The following is a 16154-nucleotide window of genomic DNA, read 5'->3' as shown; positions in this document are numbered from 1 at the left end:
CTGCCTAGTCTTCGGTTGTAATAGCCTAATTCCTGACTGTCATTCTCAATCTTCGTTCCGAATTGCATATTATATTTTGCTGTCGCTTTATACTTTTCATGATACTTTCATGAGTTTTATTTAAGTATACATTTTTTACACAAATATAAATAATATGATGTAAACAAACTGTCACAAATAGTATATACCTCTAGCGTTAGGAATAAAAAAGGTACATGTACAATCTGGAAAATTTAGAAGTACTAAACATAGTACTAAACGGACTTCAAGTACTACCGCACAGGTGACAGTGACAGGAGTTTGTTATTGTGATTGTGATTTGGCTGTGATTGTGTCTTGTGCTATGTTATGATTTGAAAAACCTACTGATAGTCTCAATCTCAAGAAGTATAATGTTAGAATTAACGGCTATCATATCATACGGCGTGTTTTATCTTCATTGCCACCTGACCGCTTGAGCTTGACATCTTTCTGTTTGGTTAGTTGGAGGTTGGAGTCAACATTGAAAAACCATTTCTTTAAGAGTATGTATCTTTCTTTTTAACATTATATGATTATTTGTTAATGAAACTCCTGAGTAGAGCTGCCTCTATGTGACAAGAAAATCGCTGTTTCTGTACTTTTGTAAAAGTAATTGTAAGATGTGTGCTTTTTATACTGTACCAATAAAACCTGATACAAAGTCTTCGCCCTCTTAAATAGGTAGTATAAGCTCAGGAAAAACGCTGATGAATGGTAGCTCTATTTTTAAATAACTAAAGACTTTATTAAGAAAATCTTAAGCACTAATCTAACTATTTGTAGAATATGCCAAATGTTATGGACAATGTGGATTTTTTTTCCTAAAATCTAACATTACTAAATTATCAAGCTTGGAATCCTGTACAAGGAAGGTATGCAAAGTTGAGCTTCTTTGACTGGGTACCAGGTTTTCCACCCTCCTTTACCTGCCCTACATTCACAAATGGTCTGCAGTAAGATTCTCCTCTGTTTTTATGCCAACCGGACACCTTTTGCCTTACAAACAAATATTGCTAAAGTAAGATAATTATCAAAAGTTAGCAGGGCTAAGAAACAATAACAACCAAAAAGTTTGTCCAATTTGGTTTAGCCATACATAGATTCCTACTCATACATGTAAATAATGGTAGTAAAGTGAACATTGAAATATTTTATAATTACAGGCATAGCCTATTTAATTACTACATTCCTCCTGGCATTAAATAAATGCTGGCTCTTTATATGTTAACAGTGACAAAAGGCTTTGTTAAATTCTAGCTTCGCAATTTGGGCCAAAGTATTTCTAAACTAAGGAAGTGAGAGACAGAACACTGAGCCACGCAACAAGTGGCTTTCACACATATTCCCGCTTCCTTACCTGAGAAATGGTTGCGGATTGTAATAAATGTGTGTAGAGTAGTTTATCAGCTTATTAATATTGCTCATATTATGCATGTGCAACTGTTCAGGTGCAATTTGTATTCTTTGAAATAAAACCCATGACATTACTCAGGAAGCTTTCTCTTTCATGACCTAACTTTCAGTTACTAACCCCCTTATTCATAAAAGTTTATGAGCCTGATTTAGTTAAATGATGTTTTATCTCTTTTTTACAAATACATAAGTCAAAATGACAGAAAAGAAAGAAAAACGATAAAGACAAACGATTATTAACAAATGGACGCTTGTAGCGCGTTTATGAATAAGGCAATGACCTTTTATTTATGTAGATGTGTGACGTTCATAGTTGACAAAACTAAAATTTGATCCAACGATTTTGACAACTAGACAGGTTGGCGTCACCCATACGACTAACTAAATATAGGTTCCGGAACCTATATTTAATGGCTCACGATCGTGCGCCTGGTACCATATCTACCTCAATTTACTTACATCTATGGAATAAGGGGGTTTCTGTATTACCATGCCTAACAAAAAGCTATAAGTATTGTTAAGTATGTGGTTTATTCACACCTGTAAACTTAAAAAAGTAAAAACCGGACAAGTGCGAGTCGGACTCGCCCACCGAGGGTTCCGTACTTTTTAGTATTTGTTGTTATAGCGGCAACAGAAATACATCATCTGTGAAAATTTCAACTGCCTATTACGGTTCATGAGATACAGCCTGGTAACAGACGGACGGACGGACGGACAGCGGACTCTTAGTAATAGGGTCCCGTTTTTACTGTTTGGGTACGGAACCCTAAAAAGATTGTAGTCTTTGATTGTATTAAGCAGTAAATAATGGCACAATCTTACACAGTGGTCCTGCAAGCTAGGATAACGTATACGGAGTGAAATTTGGACAAAGTTTGTATATATAAAATATAAAAACACAAAAATCTAAATAAAAACTATGTGTTGTCAATGTAAAGTCAATATATCTGTGTATCAGTTTGGTAAGTCTCATAAAGATTGGGTGTTTAATTTTGTAATTATGGTAAATCAACAAGAACGCCGTCGTCAAACAGTATGTAATTTCTATAGTAGCTTAGTAGTCATCCCCTATGGCCGAAATCAAAGGTGGTGGAACATTTTGTGCAAATGGGTGAGAGTCGAAGCACTATTTACAATATTCTGGCGTCCTTTGCCTTGAAGAAAACCACTGCTAGAAAGCCTGGTTCTGGAAACTATTCCAGCTTGAGCAAGGTTTCTGAGAGAGCTCGATTAAAGAAAATTACGGCCGGCCGTGTCGCAAAATCTTATAGAGAGCTCGGAAGAAAATTTAAAACTGACGGCAAAACTGTTAAAAATATCTTAAAGATATGGGCATCGATAAGCGATGTAGAAAAGTTAAGCCCACTGTCTCTGAAAACCAAGAAATCACTCAGAAAGTACGGCTGCGTAAATTAGTCAAAGAAATATTTTACGCTAAAAACAATGTCACTTGCGTTATGGATGACGAGTCATATTTCACGTTAGATGGAAACGAGTGGCAAAGCAATTACTATTTTGAGAACACCAATGGTCCAACCGATGAGAACGTGAAATATGTTGAGCATACAAAATTTCCTAAAAAAGTTTTGCTATGGCTTGCCATCAGTCGACGTGGAATGTATAAGCCTGTATTCTTTGAGTCAGGTTTAGCTGTGAACTCCGATCGCTACATAGAGCGTTGTTTGCCATTAGTGCGGGATTTCATAAATACGAGTCATAGAGAAGAAAATTTAGTGTTTTGGCCAGACTTAGCCTCAAGCCATTATTCCAAAAAAACCCTTAGCAAAATGGCGGAGTTAAACATCCCATACGTACCGAAGACATCAAATCCACCTAATGTTCCGCAACTTCGCCCTTTAGAAGATTTTTGGGCAAATCTAAAGAGGCGAGTATATTGCAATAATTTTCGTCCCAAAAATGTACAGAGTTTGATTCGAAAAATAAAATCGGAGCTGAATAAAATGCCGACATCTGTGTTTTCGACAGCGATGGACAAAGTACCACAGAACTGCCGTAAAGCATCTCGCATGGGAGTAAACTATTTTTTTACATTAAGCCTTGATATATACATTATTATAAGAACATTATTATTTTAAAAAAGAATGGTGTTTTTTTTATTTAAAACAATGTTGAACTTTGTCCAAATTTCACTCCGCATACGTTACACATAAGAATTTGCGGCCCTTTTGGAAAGTAAAGAAAGCGAAATAAACTAACATATTTCTACTATGATCTTCTATTTATTATGGGTAATCAAATATACTTATTACTGACTGTCCTTCGGGGCCCCCTGAGGATGGGGGCCCTGGGCACGGGCCCTGTGTGCCCTTATGGTAAAGACGGTACTGCTTACACCCCTATGCTCACTCTATCTTATAGCTTGATATGAGAGCTGTGCCAGGCGTGCGGAATCGGCTTTAGTACCATAATTGGCTGTTCACATACATTTTTCTTAGTCGAAACATGTTTTTAATAAGTAAACAACAATACATAAAATGGATTTTTCGTACAACTTCCTGTCTGCTAATAGCCTCTATAAACGTAACTGATAATCGCATGCGAATTGCAATACATTGCGGCATTTGATCAATCGATTGCATCCGTTGCTTCAACTTAGCCAGAAATTGTCTAAAATCGCATGCCATTTGTTGATTATAAAATTGGCTTCCGATTTGCTTCCGATTATGTTGGCAACGCCCCCACAACATGCCATGAATTGAAAGTTTCTATTTCGCGATGTTTTCAACCGTTAACTATATGTTTTTATTAGTACAGTGAAGTGTAAAAATATGGGTGCACAAATCATCTCAATAATATGTCCCATAGCTCTTATGTCAGGGAATTAAGAACTCTGGGTCATATTTTTGAGTAAGTTGTCTACACCCATATTTTTACACTAGACTGTACCTAATTAAGAAAATGAATGCTATTTTCTCAAATGATTCCTTAATTTCTAGAATAAGATTTGCAAATTAAGATTTTATCTCTAAATTTTTAACAAAAAATATGGTAATCGGTTGAAAACTATGAAAAAAAAACCGCGTGAAAAGTCCCAATCACGTTGGTAACTTTCGCTCAACAGTAACACCGACGCTTCCTTCCAACATGCTGCGATAGTGCGATACCTTGCCTCCCGCTAACTGACGCCTTCCCTTGCCTCTCACTCTGTTAAGCCGATGAAGATCTCTACGTATTATTTTTGCTACAATAAGGCGAACATTTGCGAGCAATATACTAAAACTTAATTTCATATTTAACCTATTTGTCTTACTGTGATAGATAACCAGTATTAGTACAGCACACTACACAGTCAGGGGCGTATTTTGAAATTTGGCGCCCCGGGCCAATACGTTTCGCCGCCCCAGAAGTCAAGGAAGAAAAACAAAATGCAATCCGCCAGGGGCGGCATATGCCGCCCCTGGGGGCTGACGCCCCGGGCTAGGGTGATTCACTTTTGTATGGAGAAAAAAAAGTTGTAATATTTTTCCTGACTTTGCTCACCAATGGAGTCTCCCCACACTAAAAACTATCTATTTCAATTTTCAAAAGAATCGAATAACGTTTAGAGGTTGCACAAGTTGAAAAGGTAGAGTGAGAACCCCATACATTGCTTGAAAATGAACTATGTTCTAAAATTACATAATATAATGAACTGATACTAAAATCGAATGACAAAACTAAATTTTGCGTCTAAAATACGATAAAAGCACTTTTCCTTTGGAAACAGGTGGAAAAACTGAAAAAACTTAATTAGAACATTTATCGAGTAACCAAAATCCAAGTTTCCCACTAATTTTAAAATATATTTATAGTTAGAAGGTTCAGTATCACTCTAAGTACTCTCCACTTTGATGGTAGCCGCTTAAACCATTTTCTACCCTCCGATGTAGAGTCGTTGGTTATTTGAAAAATCTTTGTTGATGTTGTGCAACCTCTAAATGTTCACCGATTTTAATTTTTTTTAACGTATAATATTTTTTTATCAGTTAGAACAAGAATTCGAGCAAAGTCAGATGAAAATCGAAAATTCGGAAAAATGAAACACCCTACCCCGGGCCATGGCCCGGATGGCCCTAGGGTAAATACGCCCCTGTACACAGTTCCTATTTAGATGCATTAAAAACATCCGAGCTAACCTTGCACAGACTTTTCAATGACAAGACGTGGAAGTGTCAGCATAATCGTAATTATTTTTAAATATAAAAGTATGATAAACCCAGATGCTGCAAGCTCCTACAATTTGACTGTCAAGGCTTGGAAATCGGAGCCAGAGAAGCACCGTAAACAGGCATCAATATATTTCAATTACTAGATACATCGTCCGTTGCCCGATCGCGAGTCATGCGCTAAATTGAAATTGGTGCGCGCTGTGTTATCGCAAAAAACTTCGATTTACCCTACGAAGGCGAACGTGTTTAAAAGACTTCTATTAAATTATGACGTTTAAAATAACACTTGCACACAGTGGCGTAGCTAGCATGGGTGGCACCCGGGGCGGAAATTGTGGGTGTCACCCCAAAATTCAATCAAAATTGTAAAATATGTTTAATATGTTTAATTGTAAAATATGTTTAATATTTTATAATGTTTAATATTCCATAGCTCACGATTGACTACACCGCTTTTTAGATTCCATGAACTCTCAATAGTCCACACCCTGGCGTGGCGGGTGTTGCCTCTGCGCGCGTTCTATGACACGGGCAAGGACAGCATCCGCTCGGTGTATATAACCCACATTTCATAAGTGTCAGAAGGGCATCTACGTGTTGGCTTGGGCTCCGCGCACGCCTCCCAAAGGTCCGAGTCATCATTGTCCCGTGAAAGATATACAAATAATTTATGTTAATAAAAATTAAAAACTTTTTATGCCAAGTGCGAGATTTGCAAGAGATTCTGTAAAATCCCATTTCACAATGAATTTCAAATAGTCCAGAGTCACCCAATTAGAAACAGTGACATAGTTTCTCAATTACAGAAATAATCACATTAATAAAAAAAAACCTTTCTGAATAAAAAAATCCTACGAGGCGCCAACATATTATTATTACATACCAGGAACCCAAGAGATTTTAACCATGAATTTCTGAGGCTAAAATAAGGAAAAAATACTAAAAGAGTTTACGTCAATTATGCGAAAAAAAATTGACATTTTTTGTACGTATTTGTACATAAAATGTAAATGCTATAATTTCTAAAACTGTCACCCATAAATAATTTTAACAATTTTTTTTGTCAATTACAGAAATAATCACATAATTTAAGAAAACAAACCTTTACAACGGTCCTGAATTAAAAAAAAACCTACGAGGCGCCAAAATATTATTATTACATACCAGGTGCCCACGAGGTACCAGAGAGATTTTAACCACGCATTTCCGTGGCCAAAAGAAGGAAAAAATATTAAAAGGGTTTAGGTACGTCAATTTCACGAAATAAAATATTTTTTCGATTTTTTGTACGTAATGTACATAAAATATAAATGCTATTTGTAAAACTATCACTCAAAAATAATTTTAACTTTTTTTGTAAAACCTAGTTTTTGCAAAGTGTACTTGTCACTTTTTTACATTCTATCATTAAGGTATTTGGACCTATCCCATAGTAGCAACATCGCCATCAAAAAAACATTTTGCACTACGTAACAATAAAAAGTTGGTAATTTTTAGCTGGCTGGTGGTACAGTACAGGACTCTGATACTAGGCGAATTCCAAAACAATTTATAGGACATTTTAGTCTAAATATGATCAGGAATATAATGTCAAAATTTCTGGGGTTCCTCTTCGGCATGTTGTATATTATTTCCTTAATGGCGATTGTGCAATCTGCCACATTTTTACGAATTTTTATAGATGGCACTACTGATGTTCACGGTCGGGTGTCACCCCTAAATGGGTGACACCCGGGGCGGGCCGCCCCCAGTGTTGGCCGAAAGTTAATGCGAATTAACTTTCGGCCAACACTGGCCGCCCCCGCCGCCCCCCCCCTAGCTACGCCACTGCTTGCACAGTCTTTGCTATCAAAATCCCTGCCGAGTTAGCTTCGTCTGACTCTAACGCGCCGAAGCGAACGAATCCGCCGAGCCGCAGCGAATTTTGGAGATAATTTGAGTCCCAGTCCTGCCCTGTCCTGTCCTTACATAAATAGTTTCATTTTTCATTCTATTCTACGCAGATACGTAAGATTCTAGGTAGTGTAAAAGTAAATTAAGCATCGAGGACCGAGGAGGGATTGTAATTCGAGAATTAGCATATAGGTTCATCGAGATCCGTCATGCGGTTCACAGGGTCGCTCTCTTAATGTCTTCTTTTTCTAATGATAACGCGTGTTTCATAGATTTTGCTATTTTTTTAGAATAAGATTATATATCTAAAAAAATGTCGGTAAATTCGGAACCTATTTTTATTGTAATTATCATTTGTACACTCCTATCCAACTCCTATCCCAGTAGGTAGAGTCTGGCTACTGAAATATTACACAAATGTTTGGCGGGAAATTGAAAAAATCTTGGGCTGGTCACACTTTGTGTAGTAGGAATTATAGTTTTGATACTAGAAATTATTTTTGATTTTCTGTGCACACGTAAGGTACCTAAGGATATAAGTTAAATATGTGTTGACGTGCACTCAAAGTCAGCTCACATAATTTCTACCACTATGTAAAGTACAGTCAACGATAAACACATATTTTAACACTTTCTCACCATATATACCATTGTAACAAGGCGAAAAATGAAATGTAGTGTAAATAAGACCTAGCTCGATAATACTGTAATATTAATCCATCACCAAAAAAATACATAAGTACTATGCCAAATATCTTTTGGTGCTCTATAAATATCAAAATATTTATAGAGCACCAACCTCCTAATTTGTTTACATTTGTTAAGGAGTTGTAAACATTGCAGTTTTTCCTTATTCAATGTTACACGTCGACTTCGCACATTGTCGTAATTATTTACGAGCTTAAATAATAGTTTGCGAAGTTCTCACTCAGTATAGACATTAATACATTATTAATATTATTTTCTCAAACATGCAATGAAATATTGATGTTATGTTCCTTATAATAGGCTGCGAAGTATGACGTTTCAGGTGCGGCTAGGACAAAAGGTCGTTAATGGAATTTCATACACATCTTGCAGGCCTAGGCCGGCAAAGTCCTCTTTTTTAATTTTCATTTCACAGATATTTGTGACACAGCATCGGTGGCATTCATCCATAAAAAAAACTAGAGGCAGTATTTGCTTTATGGTTCGTAATGACACTCTGCCACTACGCGTATAAAAAAAAAACAAAAAACAATGTTTGCTATATATATTTGCAGTTTTATTTGTTTAAAATCAACATGAACTTAATAAATAATTCATTCTATAATTTTAAATTATAAATTTAACTACACAAATAAAAACATTTAAAATATTTCATCTAAACGTTAGCGGTAAAAAGGTCTACTCAAACACGCGTAGTTATATTTTTTTAATTATTATGGAGGTAAAGTTGAAAAATATTCATTCTGTTTTATTGGATTTATGGTGCGTTGTTGATTTTTTGACTTTAATATGAGTTCCGACGAAATAATGAAATTAATATTAATTGTAATCGTAGGTGTTGGAATTGGCAGCGTAAGCAGAATTGATTTTAATAACTTGCTGCCTCTGCCGCCAAGTCAAAGACGAAGTATGTATATGGTTGCTTATGGCAATTTTATTATTTGAGAAACTAAGAAAAATGGCTTACAGTTTATTAGAAACAGTTTTGTGGCATATTTTAAATGAATGTAACTACAAATTCGTCAACACTGTGGAAATTATACTTATTTACTCCATGCATAAAGCAACGATGTATGTGAAACATGATATCAACATGAAAGACTATGTAAACTTATGTGACGAAAACGACAGTCAGACGAATACAACGCGAAAAAATCAAAGATACATGAAAATATACGGGTAGTAAAAATACACGACTCGTGTAAAACATACCTACGCGTGATAATGATATAGGTACGTGTTGGTTATATTTTGGGTGTAGTTTACTTTTATATGTCTTCGGCCGGCAACCCCTTTCGTCCCGGCCTCTGTAGTAATGTACTATTAAAATAAACCCCTTATAAACCTCAAACAATTTGAATGAATGACATAAATTGACAATTGACTTTTAGTTTTTTTTTGAAATCATAGTTAATTGGTGATACAACAACGAAATATCTGTCAACAATTTTTGGCTAGCCAGACTCTAATACCTACGCAAAATACCAGTATTGCACAAATACCATTGTTAAATTTCCTATATTAAAAGCTCTATGTGTAATTGTTTCTTATAGTTATAAGCCTGAAAGGCAAAATTGTTGGTTTTCTAGAATAAACTAATAACTGAAAAAAGAGCCAGCCAAGGCCAAGATTCTGAAACACAAAAATGGGAACCATGCGCAATGCGAGTTTTCCAAAACACCAAATAAAAAATAAATTCACTGATTAACATAAAAAATGTCGAAACCTCACCACTGCGATAAAAACAAAATATGACACACCTAATTACCATAGTTTTGAATTAAACTTACTTTTAAAATAATCTTTGTGCGCCTTGAATTATAATATAATATGTAGTTAGCTACACATCCTTCACGTTCATTTAGGCTCAAAAAGAGTAAACGCATTTAGCCAAACTGGCGTGTGGGGAGGGTAGTGTTATAGCCACTTACTTAGCGACCTATAGAAAATAGGCTTTTCGTACTTTTAATTACAAGGTGAAATTAAATTAATATCGATTAGCAATTGGTGCATTTCCCAGAATCTACGATAACAGTATTTAGTTGTCGGTTAAAATGAACTAGGTACTTATTACTACAAACAGAGCCTAGATTTATGAAAAAAATTAGGTAGGTATTTGCTACTTATTACGACTCCTAGTTAAAGGCGTTCGGGTCAGGCGATAATAGGTACTATTTCTAATGATCTAATAGGTGTCTATTGAAAGAGAATGCTCGTTATATGCATTGATATAGATTATAGATTCCACTGGTTGTTTATTTGGTGATTAACACCGGTTTATAGTATTTATGGCGCATCATTATTCCCGTGGAGAGTGGCAAATCAGCTAAGCGGTGGGCGGGGCGGGGTGCGCGAGCGCCGCGTCTCGCACGGGATCGCTCTATCCTTGTTATTATGTATTTTATTCTGTTTTAACTCTCACTCCAGACGAACGTCTCGCGTCCGATCCTTACCGTATTATTACCGGTGCGGTGCAAAATCAAACCCAGTTATGTCAATATGATCATTAAAAAGTTGTTTAGCTATCAGCCGATCGATGTCGGTTTAGTGAACGAGTGATCTAATAGCATCATATTTATTAATACAATAAAATTTTGATATCTTTTAGCAATTATGTATATTATCAAATCATTGACTATGCTCCAGTTTTTTATTGTTACGTTTTTATTATACGTTACTGACGCAGTGCCCAACGTTAAGGTAAAGTACTTATTTATATTGTTCTTCTTTGTACCAATAATTTAATATTAAGTCATGTATGTGCAATTTTATAAAAATGTATAATCAATCAATTTTTGTCACACTTAACGTGGCTAAACCTCTTTTCTAATTAAATATATTTTATTAGCAAACGAATCCCATGGAAGATTGTAAATTAAGGTAGATAAGTAACCAAGTTTTGATAAAAACATAGGATGCAAAATAATTAACTGTACTTAAACCGTTATTTACATAAAGTCATTTATTAAGATGATTAGATCCAGTTCTACATAATATATAGCTGGTTATTTGGTTGCGTTAGGCTACTTGTTTTTATTTGATTGTAACCGGCACGGGGCACGGCATCGGTATCGGCGGCGACAACTTGCATGTAGAGCTAGGAAAGAGCGCATCATATTCGCATGGGCCCCCGTTACAATCTGGCGTTTCTTTATATTTTATAGGAGCTTTTTGCTTGTGAGTAATGTTATTCAACCGGCTCCGAGGTCGTGTCTGTGGAGATAGGTATCTTAACGCAACGGTAAATTAGATGTCCCCGTTTAACTAATAACAATAATATATGTACCTACATTAGTTTATTGCGAAATAGAAAGCCGATTTGTACAGTCACCTGCAATAATATGTTACTCTTCGAAGGCCGCAAAAATATGTTACACACTCTTATGGCTCTACAAATAAGATCGTGTCAGATATTTTTGCGGCCTTCGAAGAGTAACATATTATTGCAGGTGACTGTAGATGGCTGTTGTAGGTTTTTTATTATTACAATAACTACTCCATTAAATTATACTTATTAAGAATATGGTAAAGTAAGGTAAGAATGACAAAGAACACGTTCTTTTTATTTATTGTTTTCCATCTAAATGCTTGGCATTCTATTACTCAATATAACTACATATACTATCTGCCCCTTGTACAGCTATCCAACCAATAAAAGGTTGCTTTTACCTATAGTTTAGTAATCGGTTAAAAGCCCGTCAAAAAGGTAACTACATTCATAAAACATCGTATGCGACATGCATCTCTTTTGAACACCTCGTAAAAACAAATGATAACAAGAGAGGATTACAATCTTTGTTGTTATTTGTATCAGTTTGTATTGTTCTTTCTAACGATGCCGGATTGTTTTCGTACTTTCGGACAACTAGCTATACAGTATAATAAGTATAATAAAATAATCAGTATATAAAGACCTTCACGAAACCAGTCTGACTAGTCATTATTTTATGGTCTTCATCAGCAGTCCCACTTCACCAAGTAGTACTTTTCCAAATCAAATGAACAAAATACTAGAAAAACGTAAATTTCTCAAGTACCTACCTAACTATAATACCTATTTGAAGAGTTATTCTCTATCTATACGTGTTAACAATGGAACCAACTGCGAAACCTTTCAACAATTTTTCCAAATCGATCCAGCGGTCTACAATAAATCAGGAAAAATACATGAATAAGCTAAAAATACAAAGATCCAACGAATTGAGAACTCCCTCCATTTTGAAGTTTGTTAAGTTAAAATGTATTAATTGGAACGGTTATAATAACAGCTGACAATATTAGAAATTTATAATCAAGAAGAGCCTTTACCAGTTGGTGTGGTGAAAAAGTATTTTCTTCTTTCTTTTTCTTTCTTCTAATGTTAGTATGTCGTTTTATTATATTTTATCGTATGGCGGCGGCTAGGTTCTTACTTCTTGTGACTCTTTGAATCTAGTGAACTTTTCCGGTGCCAGAATTGTTATTACGAACAAAGAGTGTTCTCACCTAGTTTAGATAGTTTATAATACCCGAAATTTATGTCAATAATTAAAAAATATATGTAATGAAATATGCAATGTCAAGCAAAATCAGCATTAGCACGAACGTTCGCACACCGGCCCGCGTTGCGGGTGGAATCATAATGACGCTTTAACAAAACAATCGAGCTTGTTTATAAGGAAAACGGGCGTAAGTAAAAGATTTGAAGTCGTCGCAAGTACGCGGGCTATTGTTCAAGGAATGGTGGATGAAAGACCTTTCTACTTACTTAATCGGCTCACCTGTTTTATAATCGTAAAGCATAGCTTGAGCTTTTAAAATAAAAAAGCATTATGTTTTCCCTGTATGTTTATACGTGCATGGTTATCTCAGAAAGATTTGCATCGATTTGGATAGGTAATTAACGAATCTAATTTAAATAATGCATACAATCTCCATTTGCTATCACGCGAGGCAGTCTGAAGTAAATTTAATCGAAATGTCTAGTGGATAAATCAAATGCAACAATAAACAATATTTTTTGCCATCTTTGACTTTGACTGACTGTCGAATAATGAATGTGCTTAAAGACTGCAGGCGGCATTACTGTCGTGCACGTAGACAATACCTTCTACACGAAATTAATTGAGTAGGTACGATTATCAATTCCCGTCACATTCCCCGCCAGTGACAGCTAGGCGCATGCCCAATCCGCGAAAGGGCAAATGCCGCTGAATGGTGAAGTGTAAATACTGTAATCATTTGGTAATGTGGCTATTAATTGTATGGATGAGGTGCATATATGTAAATTAAAGAATGCAGTGCTGAATTTTTTTGGTTTTATAGATGAATAGCGACCCGGCCCGGCTTCGCAAGGGGGTTACACAAAACCTTAACAAATTATACACCTGAACCTCCCTCAAGAATCACTTTATTAATAGGTGAAAACCGCATGAAAATCCGTTCAGTAGTTATTGAGTTTATAAATTAACTGCAACGCTGGTTTTCAGTCGGACCCTAATATAATAATAAAGAACCTAAAGTAAAAGAGGAAAATAAAATATGTGACGGAACGGAGCGCGGAGTGCAAGTTATAAAAAAATATATGTGTACCTACTGTGTATTTTATGTGTGTTTTACCATCACACATAATCCGTAAACAAGTAAAGAGTACTAGCACAGAATAAGTAATAGTATTATCATAGTACTAGGTAATTTTGTTCGAACAGTGGCTACCTTCTCTTTATTGGAAATCGATTATAAATTACCTGGACCGTAAAAAGAATCAATTGACATGTCTTTCATCAAAATCAGCGTTAAAGTTATAAAACCCCTATAAAACTTTTCATTGGTGCTTTCAACAAGTATTATGTAAAACATTTACCCCCTTATTATATAAATATATATATAAACGCGCTACAAGCCTCAATTAGCTTACAATCGTTTGTCTTTATCTGTAACTTTTTGACTTATGTATTTGTAAGAAAGGGATAAAACATAATTTGTCTAACTATTTAAGTATTTATTAATCTGTGATTTAACTAAATCGGGCCCGTAAAGTTTTATGAATAAGGGGGTTAGTTTTTTGCCAGTTTAATTATTTATAAAACACGCAAAATATTTTTAAGGCCTTTTTATGGCTTTTTTTAAATATGAAATCGTTTATGCAGACTAACAACGAGCACTGTACCGGGCGTGCCGCGTCGTGCGACGCGAACGCTGGTCCGCGTCGTGCAGTGTGCGGGACGGACGGCCGCACGTACCAGACGCGCTGCCACCTCCTCAGAGCCCAGTGCTCGGGTGAACCCGTGGCGCTAGCCAGAAAAGGACCATGTGCTGGTAACTTTACCATTTATTAACGTGGCATAATGCAACGCTGCACAAAACTCGTTCTCTCAGACCTTGTTTGTGTAAATCGCTTCCTATCTGAGGTTGATATTCTACCGGTCCAATTTATTGGTCCAATGTGGAATGCGTCTTACTCGCTCACTAAGCAAAATATGAGATGCAAATGCACATTGCAAAAGAAATTGGACAGGTGGAATTGGTATTCCACCTGTCTAATTTCTTTGTCCAATAAAGTGCGTAAGGGTAGTCCCTTGATACGCACTTTATTACCATACATTACATAAGCCTATTTACTTGTAGTGACACACACGCACACAGGGCCAAATAGAATCTTGTCTCAGGCTTTACCTACTATAAACTGGGCCCGAGACAACGCGAACCCTTTAAAGAAGCTATTTTAAATACAATTGCGACTTGTTCGGCCGCCTGGCCACACCACTGTGACCGTCACCAATTTTTGTTGCGAATATACGTCTCGATATTCGTAAGATAGTTTCTTATTCCCTTCCATACATAATATACGTAGTAGCAGGATCTTTTACAAGATTACCTACAGTTTATCCTAAAGGCGGGATTCCACCAGTGTGCGGCACAGTTCGGCACAAACATTTTTGTACTGAATATGCTTGTGCCACACTGGTGGAATCCCGCCTTTAATGTAACAGTTAAACTTCATTGACTATACCCCATCTCCCATCTTAACATGTCTTGCACCCGCAACCCTTAAACTTTCCATGGAATGTTTTTTTGCATTTACATTAAACATATATAACATAATAATATGAAACTAATCACTCGTCTACTAATCCGTGCAAAAAAACATGTAAGTATATCTAGCAAAAGATCTAGTTGATGTATGGTCACACGCACACGCAGACCGTTGTCGTCACATGTGCACCGCATGACCGGCCTGTTGAAAAATAATGATCGATGAGTGTACAGGACTCCTTTGTTTATTGGCTCGCTCTAATCAAACAAGTCTTTGTCTACATCTGTCCTTCCTATAACCAAGTAGACATTAACGACACGGTATTATAGAACCATAGGTATGCCTCCCGTACACGTAACGACAGCGCAATTCTGTAGCGACTATGCTATGCTATATTAAATATTGTAAAAACGCACCGATATTCTTTATCTAGTGTCTCACCCCTCTCCCCTCTTCTTTTCCATTCGGAACTGTGGTTCTGTATATGGTATAATGGTATTTTCGTACCATTTCGTAAAGAACCTGTTAATGTTTAAGTGCCCTGCTACCAAAAGCCAATACTAGTCCTGAGCGGCGAGGAAGATACATTTTAATTCAGAGTTTTTTCCTTTCTAATAATAATTTATTGTTAGAGGGCCAATCATCCTGCCTGATTGCGTTGCGCTATGCCCTGAACGGGCAGGGCGGGCGCCGAGCCAACTTCGTGCCGCGATGCCGCGCAGACGGCACCTACGCCGCCGTGCAGTGCGCAGCCGCGGGCGCCGGCGCCGCCGCGGGCTGCTGGTGCGTCACGCCCGACGGCAAGCCGCTCCAGGACACCGCGGTCAGGAATGGGAGACCTGATTGTACCAAAACCGGTGAGTCTTCTGTTTGCTCTGTTTAAGGTCTCATTCAACAGGGGTGTCGCGCTGTATGAAAATGCTTACCCGCAT

General features: G+C 36.6%; 1 protein-coding gene across 2 annotated transcripts in view; it reads left to right on the top strand.

The window, feature by feature from the left end:
• The first annotated feature begins 10529 nt into the window (after positions 1 to 10529).
• The window catches only part of LOC134804788 (SPARC-related modular calcium-binding protein 1), a 32504-nt gene continuing 26879 nt past the window's right edge, over positions 10530 to 16154 (top strand). For both annotated transcript variants that reach the window (XM_063778029.1, XM_063778028.1), the window contains exons 1-3: positions 10530 to 10907; positions 14336 to 14504; positions 15855 to 16079. In XM_063778029.1, the coding sequence (XP_063634099.1) occupies positions 10821 to 10907; positions 14336 to 14504; positions 15855 to 16079 (481 nt within the window). In that variant the 5' untranslated portion in view covers positions 10530 to 10820. The remainder of the gene's footprint in view (positions 10908 to 14335; positions 14505 to 15854; positions 16080 to 16154) is intronic.

The sequence above is a fragment of the Cydia splendana genome, chromosome Z (assembly GCF_910591565.1).
Source record: "Cydia splendana chromosome Z, ilCydSple1.2, whole genome shotgun sequence".
In the NCBI taxonomy this organism is placed as follows: Eukaryota; Metazoa; Arthropoda; class Insecta; order Lepidoptera; family Tortricidae; genus Cydia; species Cydia splendana.
This window is presented reverse-complemented; position numbering and strand designations above follow the sequence as displayed.